This window comes from Stegodyphus dumicola, chromosome 8 (assembly GCF_044657685.1).
Source record: "Stegodyphus dumicola isolate Sdum_Otavi_A_Nest chromosome 8, ASM4465768v1".
Classification (NCBI taxonomy): domain Eukaryota; kingdom Metazoa; phylum Arthropoda; class Arachnida; order Araneae; family Eresidae; genus Stegodyphus; species Stegodyphus dumicola.
In genome coordinates, this window is record NC_140775.1 from 62,313,467 (window position 1) to 62,329,779 (window position 16,313).

Here is a 16,313-nt window from a genome sequence, read left to right on the forward strand (position 1 = left end):
CATCTTTTAATAATTTTTTTATAGACTTGTGCTATTATGGTACGAAAATTGTTATTGTAATTATATTTTATCGCATAGTTTTCATTATTATTGCCACCCAATATTACCGCCCTGTATTATATTTAAAGAAATTAAATAATGAAGAGTTTGTATGTATGTTTCTCGCTTTGTGAAAAAACAACAATACCTAGAGCTGTAAAATTTTAAGTAACGTAATCCTCCATCCGAATATGTACACCTGGAAGCTCGAATATGGAATTTCAAATTTTTGTATCATCTATTTTAAATTTTTAAAAATTTAACGAAATTTTTATTACGAAACTCAATGATTTGAAAGCGAGCAGAAGCAACACACTGTGCGGAATAAAATAAAATATTTTTATCTCCAGTGCGCGAGACTGTCTATCGGAAATTCTAAAGATATGTTAGTTTTAAATATTTTAGTCCAAAGTAGGGTTAGCTCAAATGTATGACTTTGGGCGTAATATAAAATCTGAAAGCTTTCAGATTTTGTTTATTATCATTACAATGATTTCTAATATAATGATTTTAATAATTTATTATAATACCTTTATCGTAATAAATAATTATTATAAATATATTATAATTAAAAATAAATTATAATAAAAAATTTTTTAATAAAAAAATAAAAGTTATAATTAAAAATTATAATTATAATTAATTATAGTTAAAAACTTTAAATTATTATAAAAATTAATTAAAAATAAGTAAAAATTATTATATATCCTTTTTATCTTTGAGCTGAAATGTATGTACGTTAAACGCTAAAAGAAAAAGAAATTTCTATATAATTAGTTATAATATTTATACATTAATAAAATAGTTACAATTATTAATTAATCAGATTTCTTTCTGATTTTTGCGCTAAAATCTATTTGCATCATTATATATGTTTGGATATGGAGGGACGGAGGACCAAAAAAATATTTTGGCAAAAAAAAAAAAAAAAAAAAAAAAAAAAAATGATCGAAATATATTTTCGTATAAAAGCTCACAATATTGGAAAATGTCACTTTAAATTATTTGCAATCAGAGGAGATACCGATCAGATGAGTTGGAAACCTGTTGACCGCCATTCTTTTTTAACTTCGAAAAGAATACTTCCGTTAAAAAATATAATGCCATTATTTTTAGTGATCTCATTTTAAACAACGAAACATGCACTATTAAGTTAAAACTGATATATTATGAAAAATGTGCTTCAATATTTTTAGTTTCTCGGGTTGCAAATCAATGCGAATCTTCGCGTTTGTTTCTGAGAATATGAAGCAAAAGCGCAAAGACAACTGAAAACAGGACAAAAAACGTTGGACAGGATCACCCGATAAACGGACATTTTCCCTTGTGTTTCATAATGCTGTGTTTTGGATAGCCAGTACTGTATTTCGGCATCATTTATTTCACTTATATGTCATTTTTATTATTATTGTTATTATTATTATTATTATCCTTTTAAGAAAGTCGGTAAATCTTGTTTTAAACAGCTTCCGTTAAAGAAAGAATGCGACAGTATGCTAGAGTTATTGAATTTATTCGAATTTGTTTAATTTCATAATGCAAAATAACTTTTGCTTCTTAAATTTGTATAGTTTTTATTTTTGTAATCAAATTAAAATTGTCGGAGTTAAAAGTGTTGACGTTATTTGTTTCTAATAGTGTATAGCAATGAAACGTGAATAACTGTAAGGATACTCATTGGTTTTCGATCTGCGTTTTCTCTTACCATAGAACTTTGCTACTGTCTTGAACTCAAAGAAAACATGGCCTTCAGAATCCGTTCCGACACGAACCATGGTAAGACTTGCTGTCAATATGCTGTCCGAATGTGAACCTGATTTCCACAAAAATGCGTCATAAAAAAATGAGAACTCCATTTCTGTGTGGCGTTCTATTGTTGCCCAGCCTGTCGGCGCTGCAGCAAATACGTAAGTTACAAAAAATGGAAGAAGAACAGTAACGTAATTTTGGTCAGTGTCTCTCACCTAAAATTGTAACAAATCATTAAATTATTTAAAAAGTATTTGAAATTTGTGCGCAATAAAGTAAAAATGTAAATTAAAGGTAAGTAAGTTTGAAAAAATGTCTTGTTTAAACTATCTAGCAATTAATATTAGTTACAATGAAAATAAATTAAAAGATGATTAATAACTAAAATAAAAATAAATACAGTTTAGGATAAAAATTTTAAGCCAAATCTTTCTTCAAAATTTTAAAACACATTTAATACATCAGACAATATACAATTTCACACGAAAAAATTAAATATTTTTGCACTTAAAAGTTGAAAGCTCTGAGATAAATTCTTAATGGATTTATACTTTGCTTAACCTCCTACTGAGTCATATGATAAGGCCTGTAATCAAGATTTTACTGCTACTGCTCAGCCGATATATGCTCTCATGAACTGCAGTGAAATCATAATTGTGTTGCAATGAATTGTCAGGACTCATGAATCTCAAGATTGCTTCCATCATGTCAAATATTCCGATGATCTCATTGGTAAAGAGTATGGAAGGTACAAATCGTGGTTTTCAATTCAGTGAAATGTTTCTCAGTCTGTAATGTGGCAGCTAAAGGAAGTAACACCTGTTGGCTGTTACACTATTTATTTTTAATAAAAGGTAAAAGCGTGTTTTTTCAAAACTGGCAACGAGAGTAAAAATTCTAAGGAGGTTACTGTCACTTGCATTTTATTGTATTTTATGATTATTCTAGTAGCTTCAATTTCCATTTGCTTTGTAGCTTGAAATATTGTGGAACAAATTAGTTCTTAGTTTTCTTGCAACTAGTAGGTTTGCGAAAATAATCCTCGAAACGAACGAAAAGAAAGACCTTTTTCTTCGAAAGCAAGGATACCAAGAACATATACTATAAAGATGAAATTAAAAGAGCGAAGAGGAGAAAAATATTTTTTGATGAAACAACTGAAAATGAAATCACTTTAGAAGCGAAAGAAAGATTTAGAATTGAAGTATTTAATGTAATATGCGACAATATTTCTCAAGACCTTAAGAAAAGAATTATATGTTACGAATAAATAACATCAGCGTTTAAATATTTTTTCACCCTAGACAAGCAGGAAATCAAAGTATCCATCAACATTTTTTGTGAGAAATATAGAAACGATATTGAAGAAACCAAAGAACATTTGAAAAACAAAATTATTCATTTTCAAGAATTGTGTAAAAATTTAAACAAAAACACGATTTATGAAAAATTTGAAGTTGTCCAGACGGCGAAACCAACTTTTCCGAATATTAACTCTATTACAAATTTATTTAACGATACCCATTTCTAACGCGTCGGCCCTAAAAACCATAAAAACATAACTTAAGGTTTAATTTGAGTCAAGAAAAGCTTCCATCCTCATTATCCCTACTATATATAGGATATAACGCAGTGGAGAAACTTAATAGTGATACTATCATATGCCAGTTTGCAAATATTAAGTTACGAAAAAGACTATTATAATTTTTTGTTATGTTATATCTTAGAATGTTACTTTTATTTTTACCTTTTTATGTTCTAATTTAAAATATTTTTTTATTTTTAATATTTTTTATAAGAATATTGTTTTGTTTCTTATTTTTATATATGTTTTTACTACAAAAATTAAACAATAAAATTCTGTTTCATTTGTTAGCGGATCCAAGGAGGGGCTCTTGGATCCGCCAGTGCCAAGGAGGCCCGTGGATCTTCTGGCCGAGGGCCCGAAATGAGCTTAAACCGGCACTGATCGAGCTGCAGAAGAATGGCTCTCATTATTTTAAATAGGTAGAAAAACTGAGCTTACTCGTACAGAAAAATTCATAGAAACTACAAAACAAATATTCACAATAGCCGTTTCGGATGCTGCTGAAGTATTTATAAAGATAACAGAACTGCAACAGAGCTAGATTCCTTAAAAACCCTGCTTCAAGATTTGAATAAATTACATAATGGATATTACGAAAAAGCTAAAGACGAAGAATTAGAAGAAATTGATGATTGTTTAGAAGAATGGAGTACGTCGTAAGACAAATGAGCTTAATTCTTTTAAACCTTATAACTCAGTATTCAAAATGAATTAATAGTTGACGATTCTTGTGCCTATAATTTCAAAAATCCTAATAATCTCTTCCCAAATTCTCCTACTAGAATTCTCTGGCTTGTAAGAGGAATGAAATCATTTCAAAACTGCATTAAGTAATCTAATATCTAAAACCCCTCATTTAACAAATTCTCAAAAGTGTTTTTTTATGTTATTAAAAAGTTATAATTTATTTCATTATAACTATTTCAGAAAAAGTCCGATTTTGTGTCAAAATAGCTATATTAGAACAATGCTATAGATAAATCTAATGTGTATCCTAAGTCGCGCTTTCGAGACACGAAAAACGCAATTTGAATTTCGTCAATCGGCCCAGTAGAACGGGAGAAATAATACTGTCCCCCCTTTCCCCCCCGCTATGTACAAACCATGTAACATTAGAAAAGTCTTTCATAACTTACACAAATGGTATTTAAATTTTGTTTCGCAGTGTACAAACCATGTAACATTTGGTATTAATTTTAATAAAATTTATTAATTTAGTAAACATGTTATCACATCAGTATTAATAAAAAATAAACCATATTGTTTTTAAATGACTAATTAAAAGTTATATTATTTATATGATGCTTGATGGGCTGGCAACAAGGTGTCATTAACAATTTGCAATAGTCTTGACACACTGATGTGTCAGAAAAATGGGAATTATGTTGATAAAGATGTTTATATCATCAAAACGTTTATTTAAATATATATAGTTGTAAAAATTACCTTAAAATCGGATGTCACACTTCCACCGCAAAGTTCTACAAGTTCGCTCATACTGTACCATGCGTCAAATGTCCACTTGCACTTTTTTAGATCTAGATGCTGATATAGAAGATGTGTTTCGTTACTGCATTGGTCTCCATGATAAGGAAAAGCTTTATTCATGTCATAAACTGTAGGTTTCAGGTTTTTTAAAAATCCTCTATTTACTTCTGTTTGTGTGATGGCTGATTGTAGCAAATTGGAACATACATGTTGCTGTCTGTAAATATTCTGGGATAAGAGGAACTCGACGTTATGCAATGGATGAGTTGATAACAAAGGAAGAAGCCCATCCTAAAAATAAGTAAACAAAATTAGAATAAAACCCAGGACCGGATTTAGATTTGACGAGTTCCTAAGCTGTTTGAGATATGGGGCCCTTTATGAGGTATATGAGCCAATTTTTTATATGGGATGTGCTACAAGTTTTAAAGGAAGGGAAAGAAAATGGGGGCCCTAAGCTATTGCTTGTTCAGCTTATACGTAAATCCGGCACCGGTAAAACTATATGCATAGTTCAGGAATTAATAAATATAACATACTGGAGAAATAATTTCTTCATCAGTGGATACCTTGAATTACAAACCAGGCCCTTTAGTCTATTTTTTATTTTTAAAAATAAGAAAATTTAAACTTTTCATTGGTTAAAGCAACATTTTATATTTTTACCTCTGTATTGTATATTACCCAATAAAAATAAGCCGAGAATATATCCCTCTATTTATTGTAGTAAAAATTTATTAGACAATTTATTTACAGCTAAATTTTGGCAGTTTATTTTCACTCGAACTCCATTCATCTTTCATTTTGTGCCAACTTGAATAAAAATCTTAGTGAAACATTTCCATTTCGTGAAACATGAGTCCTTTTTCACGTTTGTTTGACTTTTTTTCCAGTCTATTAAATAGTTAAGTTTTTCAATCGAACTTACAATTGAACGTTTTAGCCTAATTTTCTTCTAAACTTAATCATGTGCCAGATTACTTCTTGTTGCAGTTCGATTTATGCTAATATCACAATAATAGAACTATTGTTCTTGGCAGTTCTTTATAACTCCACGCGAGAGATAACTGGATTTTATTTTACAAATCATTAAACAAAATCGTATCAAAAGATAACTTAGAAATTTCAAATCTGATGTTCAACGTGGTACCTATACTATTTGATAACTACTATGTAGACAAGAGAGATAGTTTTGGGAATAAGTAATAATAGACATCGATTAGCCTATTAATAGATGTGTGTGAACTCTTTATAATACAAAATAGCAGAGATTTCGCCACACGGAAGAGCAAATAGTCATTGAAAATGTTCCTACCTACCGAAATGATGATTAGATATGAGTCCCTTCAATAGCACGTATGGCCTGCTTGGACATTCAACGCACATTTGGTATCAATTATGCAAGCTCTCCACTAAATTATTAAGAAGAATTTCGTAGGTATTTTCCCTTTCGTCTCTCAGAATGAGTTAGAGTTCCTGCACGGTTAGGGAAGGGAACAATTTTTATGCAAAATGTGTACCGAGAACTAACTGTTTTAAGCGTGCTATAAGAGATTGAATTTAGAAGATATACATTTTTTCCCGTCACTCAGTGACTTTCTTCCAGTTTTTCGAACACTTCATTTACATTGTGTGGGCGAATTTTGTCATCCATTTATAAGTAGTCTACATCAATTGCATTACAAAAAAGGTAAAGCCTAGTAGAATCTCGGCGTAGACCACTGGAATGTAGCAGTGCCTACGCCAGAGTCGTAAAGCTATATTCTGCCATTGTACATAATCACAATCACTTCACACAATCACTCGTCGGCCATTTGAATATTCTATAACTGATAATGGGTTCCTCGTCAGTGATCATAACCATTAAAAGGCGAACGCGCGCTGCTCAGAATATCTGGTTCTCTACCGAAATTAGTAGAACTTCAAAGTTAAATCAAATGATGTTTTACAAACATTCTTTGCTCAACATTTGTCATAAAAATGAGAATTTATGATACAGTCTTCAGAAATCTACAACGTGATTGTCTTCTCAAATTCCCTGACTTGAAATTAGGAAGAAATAAACAGCTGTTGTGCACTGCATTTTGTATGGATATGAGACCTTGCACTACAATGTCTTCTTAATTTTCTGCAATTGTGCAACGGTCGAGAAACGATAGCTTAATCTACTAATTCATCGTTAAATTAAGTACTTAATCTACTAATTCATCGTTAAGCAATCAAAGAGATTCATTTTACATTATTGCTGAAATATATCTAAAAGCTTACGATAAATATCTAAACACACGATAAATTAAAATCATTGGATAATAAGCAGGAAAAATTACAAAACCTATGTACACAATATTTTAATGAATTTCCAGAATTCTACAATGATTACGATGAATTTTCACACTGTTTTTTTTTATAACCTCCAAATGCACATTCTTACCTCTTAAGAAAAGAAACTAAATCAGCTTTATTTGATGAACTTTCAGATTCTTTATAATCTCTAAATGTACATCCTTATCTCAAAAGAAAATTACATCAGATAATCCTTTTACAGTAATTTTATTTTTTAAACATTATCTTTATGCAAATCATTTGTTATTTCCCTTTATGTATTTAAAGAATCGCTGATGTTTTGTGGTTTAAATATTTTCAAAGTAGGGGGCGTGTTTAAAAGGTGGAGAAATTTTTTATATTGGTTATAAGTAGTGACTAAATAATTAAAACCCCGAAACGATCTCATTAAAAGGCTGTGTCGTGTTGAAAAAAGTAAGCATATTATACTTAGCTCAGTCAATATGATAAATTATAAATGTTTTTGACAGTTTTTCAGATTAAAAATAATTACTTTGAAAGATTTATCTTACGTTATCTAACAGTTAATTTTTAGTTAAATTTACTTTCCTGCCCATTCTTAATTTCAGATTACAACTTCCGGCCAAAACGTATTTTCAGAATCAGGGTCAAATGCAAATGAGGAGAAGAAGATTTAACTTTGAAGTTCTACTAATTTCGGTAGAGAACCAGATATTCTGAGCAGCGCGCGTTCGCCTTTTAAGCTACTCTCTCTCTTAAGCCACTGTTACGTTCGGCTGTACTTGAGGCCCTTGATAGCTTCGCCGTTAGTTAGCGTTAAAGGGCCAACTCTGTTAGAATCTTGATAGCTTCGGCTATATCTTTTTAGTTTAGTTACGTTTTACTTCTTAGTATTCCTGAGTTCAAGCCCGAATGGAGGCTTTATTGTAAGCTTCAAGAAGGAGTCGTCTGTTAGTTTTATTTTGAATAATAAAGGATATTTAACCCTTCTTGAGTTCTGCTTTCTGTTCACTGAACTAAGCGATTATTCCCTTACCAGTTCTTAAGATTCCTCACTTTCAGCTTTAACTTAAAAACAGGAATCTTACAACTTTAAATAACTAATGTATGGCTGTTTCTTTTTGAATCAATTTCCAGAAGACTTGGCTGAAGCCATTCTGTACAATTTGAAATTTGTTTTCATAATGCAGCGAAAAAATCGTAATCGATTTTTAATAAAGTCAGTCGTTTAGAAAAGTTCCTAAAACTAAATATTTTATGCGATAATACAATAAAAGTAAAAGAAATTTATATATGCATATATATACACCAGCGAAAATTAAATTTTATAATATGACAAAGAAGCAGGAGAGAAGTCTTAGTTTTTTTATTATTATTATTTTTTTATTATATTTTTTTATTATTTCATGAACAGTTTGTAATGTTGCGCGCTCCCAACCTGCACGCAACAATAGTGGTGACTGCTATGAACTGGAAAGTACACAAAGTCTTGAGAAGGGTTTAAATCCCTTTTTATTCAAATTTAGAAATTACAGATGCGTGCTCTTGACGCTCACAAACTACGCCGACCCGGCGGTAAAATAAAAATAAGAAACTAAAAATGAATAATAACAAGTGACTACCTACGAGGCTCTCTAAACGTAACTAACCTAACCGCGTTCTAAGATACCGCTGATAATTCAGCAAACTTCTGAATATTACGCTGAAAGATTTAACTATCTGCCGAGGCAAGCACACAGGCCGAAACGCGTGGTTCTTCAATTTTTACCTAGCCACCTCCACGCTCGTGAAGCAAGAAAGCACACTTTCGAACTCGTTTCCCTTCTATTTAACTCAGAATACTTCCGCTGACTATTTTGAATACTTTGCGCGTTCTACTAAAATTTACATACTCTGGCATTGGCAGTTCCAGGGGAAAGTAAGGCTTGACAGGAAAGATATTTTAAACTTAAAATAAATGTTAGTTAAAATAAATATAAACCCTACATTTGCCGCTGCCAGAATTTGGTAAACTTGGAAGCAGGTCCTAGAAACGACCTGTTGAAAAGTTTCCACAATTCTGAACTAAAATTTAAGAGCCTCGTTTACATAAAAAAACTGTTTTCTCACAAAAGTTAGAATAAATTTCTGTAGATACTTATTTAACCCTCTCTTCTTACAGCAACCTTTCCTGGACAATCAATCTGTTCTCTTCCTTCCAGCATCTGGAAGGAATAAGTATCAGTATCTTTCTAAATACATTATAATTTACACTTTCTTGACACTGAATAAAGTTTGTTTTTGATCGATTTATTTTCCTTAGTTACTGCTTAATTCACATTAATTCAAGTATTCAAACATGAATTTAACTTTACCCTGGCTCTCCACCATGTGTGGTGTCAAGCGGGAATATTCGTGTTTTAGTATTGCAACACTTCCCCTAACCACAATGATTTGTTAGAATTCAACGACCAAATAGACACACCTTACTCGACATTCTAAAACTCGATGAGCTATTTTATAACATTGTTAAAATTCAAGTGTAGGTGGAGAACCCTACAAAAAACATTCATTCTAAATTCCCCCTCATTCACCTTTAGACATGCAGGCTTTCGCTCTAAAGCATGATTTTTATCTACAGTTTAATACTTAAATTTGAATTCATTTCTTTTGAGCATTTACTTTTAGCATCTAAAATTTTATGCTTCTAGACTAAATTCTACTTTTACATAACTTTCAAGTATTTACGTATATTTACAAAATTCTAATCCATATGATTTTTGCAATTTACCATAAAATGAATAAGAGAAAAAAAATTTTTTTTTTTCTTCACGCATTCTTCGCCAAGCTGGCGGCACTGAAACTAAAGTTCTCATTAATACAAGAATACGAAGTTATTTTACTTTCGGCCCAATTTTGGCTTTAACATAACAGAATTAGTCTTTCGACCAACAGAAACTGCTTGTTCTTTAGATTTTATACTGAAAGAAAATAATACTTTTGCCTTAGCTAAATAAAGTAAAACAAAACTAAGTCTCAACCGAGATAAATTGACTTCCGTCAAAACATAGAACTTCGTATTTACGCATAACATTTCGGAACAAAAGAAAAAAAAAATTATAGAAGATTTTAACTTATCTTTGAGTTTTCGATGATTGGAACTCCGACATCCTCTTCTGGCAGAACTGCTCCCACGATATGGAATTCATCGACGTCAGTCGTCTCCTTTGTGTCCTTCGAGTTTCGTCCATGTTGTTTTTTCTTTTTCGCCCTCTGTATGCTGGCCTCTTGGAGTGGTAGTCCTCGGGTTGCTGTCTTTTCCGTTTTGCCCCTGGACGGCTGGTCTTGGCGTCCTCCGGTCTGGAATCGTGCCTGAATTTCTTCTGTTGGTGGTGGTCTTTTCGTTCCTCCTGCTGTCTTTTCGTTCTCGAGAACGGCGGCCGTGTTTGCACCTGATTTTCTAGCCCTGGAAGCGTTTTCCTCGATGCAGAATTTCTACTGCGATACGTTGTAACTGGTCTTTTCCTCTTTACCAAAGCTTCTTTAAGCGGCGGCGTTGCTTTCTTGTATTTCTTAAATGCTGGAGTCTGAACGTTTTCATTTCTTCTTTTCGGTACCGTCGCATGACTTGTAGCAGGGCTAGGTTTCTCTTCAGTTCTCTGCTTCTTGGGTGGTGGAGCGGGTGACGTTACTTCTGGACCTTCTACTTCTTTTACGCTTGAGTCCTGCAAGAAACGTTTAAGGATTTCAAAATCATTTTGATTATAATATTTTTTCACCTGATCGGGACTTGCTTTACAGATTTCCCCTCTCTCGTTCTTAAGGTACAATACGACTCTCTTGATTTCCTGAATTACATATTGGCCTTCAAATTTTGGAGATAACTTTGCAGTAAAATTGTCTGGGGCACTTGATAAAGAAAATTTCCGCTTCAACACTTTATCACCAACTTTAAAATCTGCTTCACGGCGTGTTCTATCATAGTATAATTTTTGTTTATTTCTTGCCGTATCCGAGCTTTTAACCGCCTGGTCAATGAGTTTTTGCACATCTTTATGTTTAAATTCTTGCTCTCTTTGTTGCACAAAGAATAATTTATCCAATGGCGTAATTAACTTCCGTCCTAACAATAATTCTGCTGGAGGTTTTCCCGTAGTATCGTGATTTGCCGTTCTTAAAGCATAAGCTAACTCATTTATGTAGCCATCCCAGCGCTTGTGATGTGTGCTAACATAACTTCGAATTATTTTTACAATATTTTTATTAACTCTTTCTGCGATGTTTGCCTGTGGTCTATACGGAACCATTTTGATATGGCGTATGCCAAGTCCAGTGCAAATGTTTTCAAATATTTGGCTAACGAATTGTTTACCGTTATCGCTAATGACTTTTATCGGTGCACCGTATTTTAAAATGTATCTGTGTAAGAATGCATCTGCGACTGTTTTGGCTGACGCGCGTTTAAGTGGAACAATTTCTGTCCATTTTCAAAAATGATCTACAATTACTAAAAGAAAACGATTTTTATTTAACTCACTCTGGGGGAAAGGACCAAGAAGATCTATGCCTAAAATTTCATTCGGAAATGTAGCGCGAATGCTATTTAAGTACCCGGCCGGGCTGTAATTAATATCATTTATTAACTGACATTGATTACAGGACCTGACATATGCAGTTACTATTTTGTATAATTGCGGGAAATATACCGCCTCGCATACCCTTTTTAAAGTCTTTCTGACCCCTAAATGACCCGCTGTTTTCGCGTCGTGTAATTCCTTCAAAATGCTTAATCGAAGAGAGGCTGGGATGACTGGTTTGCCCTTGAGATTTTCGTTTGTTGTTTTCGTATAAAATAATAAATTATCTATTATTTCATAGTTTTCTGCTCTATTTATTATCGCATCGATATCTGTGTGCTCAAAGCTTACGGGGTCTTTCAAATATGCATAGATACTTCCAAATTCAGGATCAGCCTTCAATTCAGCAATAATTGTTTCTCTAGAATCTAAAATTTTTGAAGTCAACACAGCGCATTTGAGTTCATTTCCTTCATCGTCCAGTTTTATACGAGAAAGTGCGTCAGCTACATTGTTTTCCTTACCCGGTTTATATTTAATTATGAGATTATATTCTTGAAGTTTTAAAGCCCATATTATTAACCTGGGCGTTAGGTTTTCCCCGAGTAAAGTCTACCAACAGCCGTATGATCCGAAAAGACTGTTACTGGCGCTTTGCCGAAATAAACTCGAAATTTGTGTACAGCCATTAATACGGCTAATGTTTCTCTCTCTGTAGCTGTATAATTCCTTTGTATAGGGTTCAACGTTTTACTAAAAAAATGCCAAAGGATGGCTATTTTGCATGAGAACTGCACCTACAGCATAGTCCGACGCATCTGCTGCAATTTCCAGGTTTTCGTCGCCCTCCGGGAATTTCAAAACAGGCGCATTGATGAGCGCTTCTTTTAACCTTTCAAATGCGGTATTTGCTTCTGCTGTCCACGTGAATTTACTTTTCTTTCTTTTAATTACTAACAAGGGTTCAACAATATTAGCAAAATGTTTTATGAATGACCGATAATAAGAACATAACCCAAGGAAAGAAGAAAGTTTCTTGGCGGTGTTGGGAGGTGGGAAATTTTTGATGGCTTTTTTTTTTTAATCTTGAGTTTCTATACCCTTTTGCGAAATTTTATAACCCAGATATTTAAGTTCTTTAGTTGCGAACTTGCATTTTGAGGCGTTAATTGTAAGACCGGCCTCTTTTAATAATTTAAAAACTTCTTCTAGGTCTTTAATATGTTGTTCCAACGTATTACTCGTTATAATTATATCATCTAGATAGATTAAAGTCGATTTTCCTAGAACAGGCTTTAGAACAATGTCCATAGCTCTCTGGAATGTTGACGGGGCCCCACACAACCCAAAGGGCATACGTAAAAATGCATAAGTGCCCGATTTTGTTATAAACGCAGTTTTATGTATGTCTTCGGGTCTCATAGCTATTTGATAGTAGCCAGACGTTAAGTCCAACGTAGTCATGTATCTTGTAGATTTAATCTTTCTAATAATTTCCTCTATAACCGGCAAAGGGTAAACTGGGAATTTAGTAACCCTATTAAGTTTTCTGTAATCGATAGCAAACCTCCAAGCCCTTTTATCCAAAGGAGGAAACTCGTTCTTTTTCCTACGTAGTACGACTGGACTCGCGTACTCACTATTTATGGGCGTTATTATCTGGTTCTTTAACATTTCCTGAATATGTTCTTCGATGATTTGTTCTTTCTGTTTATCATAGCGGTAAGGTTTAGTCCTACAGGGTTTGTCGGCAATTAACTGAATATCATGCGTAATAATTTGACAACTACCAGGCCGTTCTGAAAACAAGTTTGAAAAAGTACTCTCCACTTGCTGGATGGCTTGGTTTTCATGGTCATTCAAATGGCTAAGGTCAACTTGCGGTTGTTCCACTGGTTCCACCACCCTCCGATCCATCTCCAGCACAATAGAATTTTCCTGAAAATTCAGTTTGGCCTTCGCGGGTTTTAAAAACTCCATACCTAAAATAAGTGGACTTTGCAAGTTTTTTACTACAAAAATTAATACTTTAAGGCTTTCGTTTTGAACCTGTATTTTTAAAGATAGTTTTCCAATACATTGACAAGTTTGTCCTTGCGCTACTATGATTTCTGTGATTTTATTTTTAAATAATCGTAACCTATTAAAATTCTTCTTAAAAAATATCAGTCATAAAATTACCTTCTGCTCCTGTATCGATGAGGGCTTCTACTGGTACATCGCCAACCAGGACTTGTATAATCGGCAATTGTGAGTTTTTTACGATGACCGTATTTAAGTATCTTCTTGAGGGTTTTTTCGAAACTTCCGGGGTCTGGACCCTCGCTTTTACAGGCCCCTCTACTCGTTTAAAGCTTTCCTTTCAACTTCTGCCTTCTGGGTACGCGGACGGTTGTTTTCAAATTTCCTTTTTGGGCCTTGACCTTCGAGCTTGGATGAGTTAGCTTGATAGTTCTTTTCCTCATAAGAGCGATTTGCGTTTCTGGTTTGCTCATTTGAAGATCGCCTTCGGATACTTTGAGAATACGATGCCCCTCTAGCTTTTTCCTCTATTCTGCGATTTTGGAACTTGACCGCCAATTCGAAGAGTTCCTGCAATGTGCTTGGGTTTCTAATTTCGAAGTAATCTTGAACAGCAGGTAGCAATCTTGGTAAGATTATTTAAATAATCTCCGCGTCGGGTTTTTTCCCAAACAGCATATCCGTCAGCTGAATTTTTCGCAGAATAAAGTCCGTCAACTCTTCTATATTACGTTGATAAAAACTATATAGTTCGGCTTCTAGCCTTGCTCGGTCTTTCACTATGGGGAAGGCCTTTAATAACGATTTTTTGAAATTTTCAAATGTATATGTCTGGCCTCCGAATTCTCCTAATAAAAATTTGCCTATATTCTTCCACCATAGCGAGGCCTGTCCTCTTAGTGCAGATGTTGCGATGGCAACTTTTTGTCTTTCAGGCACAGGGTAGAGCAGGAAGTGATTTTCGAGGCCTTCTAGAAATATCGCCACCGAATTTTTTCCGTCGAAATTGACGTTTGGCTTGATTGACGCTCTCATCGTCTGGACCAGGTATCCAAATCCTTCCAATTGGCTTGCCATTTCTTGTTGTTGGACTTGTCCCGCAGCTTCCATCCAGTTTTCGGCCATTTCAGTTCGACAAGTGTTCGGGCGCCAATGTAATGTTGCGCGGCCCCAACCTGCACTCAACAATAGTGGTGACTGCTAAGAACTGGAAAGTACACAAGGTCTTGAGAAGGGTTTAAATCTCTTTTTATTCAACTTTAGAAATTACAGATGCGTGCTCTTGACGCTCACAAACTACGCCGACCCGGCGGTAAAATAAAAATAAGAAACTAAAAATGAATAATAACAAGTGACTACCTACGAGGCTCTCTAAACGTAACTAACCTAACCGCGTTCTAAGATACCGCTGATAATTCAGCAAACTTCTGAATATTACGTTGAAAGATTTAACTATCTGCCGAGGCAAGCACACAGGCCGAAACGCGTGGTTCTTCAATTTCTACCTAGCCACCTCCACGCTCGTGAAGCAAGAAAGCACACTTTCGAACTCGTTTTCCTTCTATTTAACTCAGAATACTTCCGCTGACTATTTTGAATACTTTGCGCGTTCTACTAAAATTTACATACTCTGGCATTGGCAATTGCAGGAGAAAGTAAGGCTTGACAGGAAAGATAGTTTAAACTTAAAATAAATGTTAGTTAAAATAAATATAAACTCTACAAGTTTCTAAAGTCATCAGGTTTCCCAACAATAGTAAATATCTTCTTTCTCCGCTCTCTTTTTTATAGAAAAGAAAATACCCGAGACTTCTCATCTGATAATGAAGATAAGCTACCTGTGCTATTATTGATTTACTTATTCTAAAATAAAAATATTCCTATGATAATTTTAAAGATAAAGTATAAGCAAAGAAATTTATTTATATCTGAATTATATACAATTTAACTTTCTAATTATAACTGAATTATAAATAATTTCACCTTCTAATTATGACTGAATTATAAAAAATTCTCAGTTATTTATAGCTGCGTTATCAACACTACTTTTCTCAGAGTTTAGCAGCTGGCCTAGCTAACTGAGAAAAGCTAACTGTTTTTTACATTAATGAAATTTCATTACACGAACATCGTATTTCTTTTGTTTGATTTTCTACATGTATTTTACAGTCATTCTACAATTAATTGCATAATAAATATAATTCATTTTCCATACTATTCAAACTAGAACAAAGTAAATTTTCCCACTACATTCCCCTTAGAACAAATGAAACTCAAGATACATTCTTAATTTCTTAAATTCAATTCATCATGCATATTATTTAGAAACAGAATTTGGAAACCTAAACTTATGGTATATATTATGAAGTTAGATATTTATAAAATATAGCAGCAACTTTTATTTATGTTTAGATTCTGTGATTCAAGTCTTACTTAAAACAACTCAAGTTATAGTCATTGTAAATGTTTTAGGTGATCAATTAAATCTACTCTTAACAGGATTCAATTTTCGTAAATAGCTTTCATAAAAATCTGCATTAATTTCGATTTGCAGGAAGATCTGAAGA

The 16,313-nt window shown here is 33.3% G+C and overlaps 1 protein-coding gene across 5 annotated transcripts in view; it reads right to left on the reverse strand.

Moving 5' to 3' along the window:
• Positions 1 to 16,313, reverse strand: part of LOC118199880 (extracellular matrix organizing protein FRAS1-like) — a 284,180-nt gene that overhangs the window by 36,904 nt on the left and 230,963 nt on the right. For 3 of the 5 annotated variants that reach the window (XR_015042588.1, XM_085821908.1, XM_085821909.1), the window contains exons 59-60: positions 4,823 to 5,155; positions 1,745 to 2,003 (exon numbers count right to left, since the gene is read on the reverse strand). The exons of 1 other annotated variant lie outside the window; for it this stretch is intronic. Coding sequence is in view for 2 of the 4 variants with exons in the window: in XM_085821908.1 (XP_085678034.1) it covers positions 1,745 to 2,003; positions 4,823 to 5,155 (592 nt within the window). In the remaining 2 variants the exon portion in view is untranslated. The remainder of the gene's footprint in view (positions 1 to 1,744; positions 2,004 to 4,822; positions 5,156 to 16,313) is intronic. One more of the 5 variants, XR_015042590.1, reaches the window with a different exon arrangement.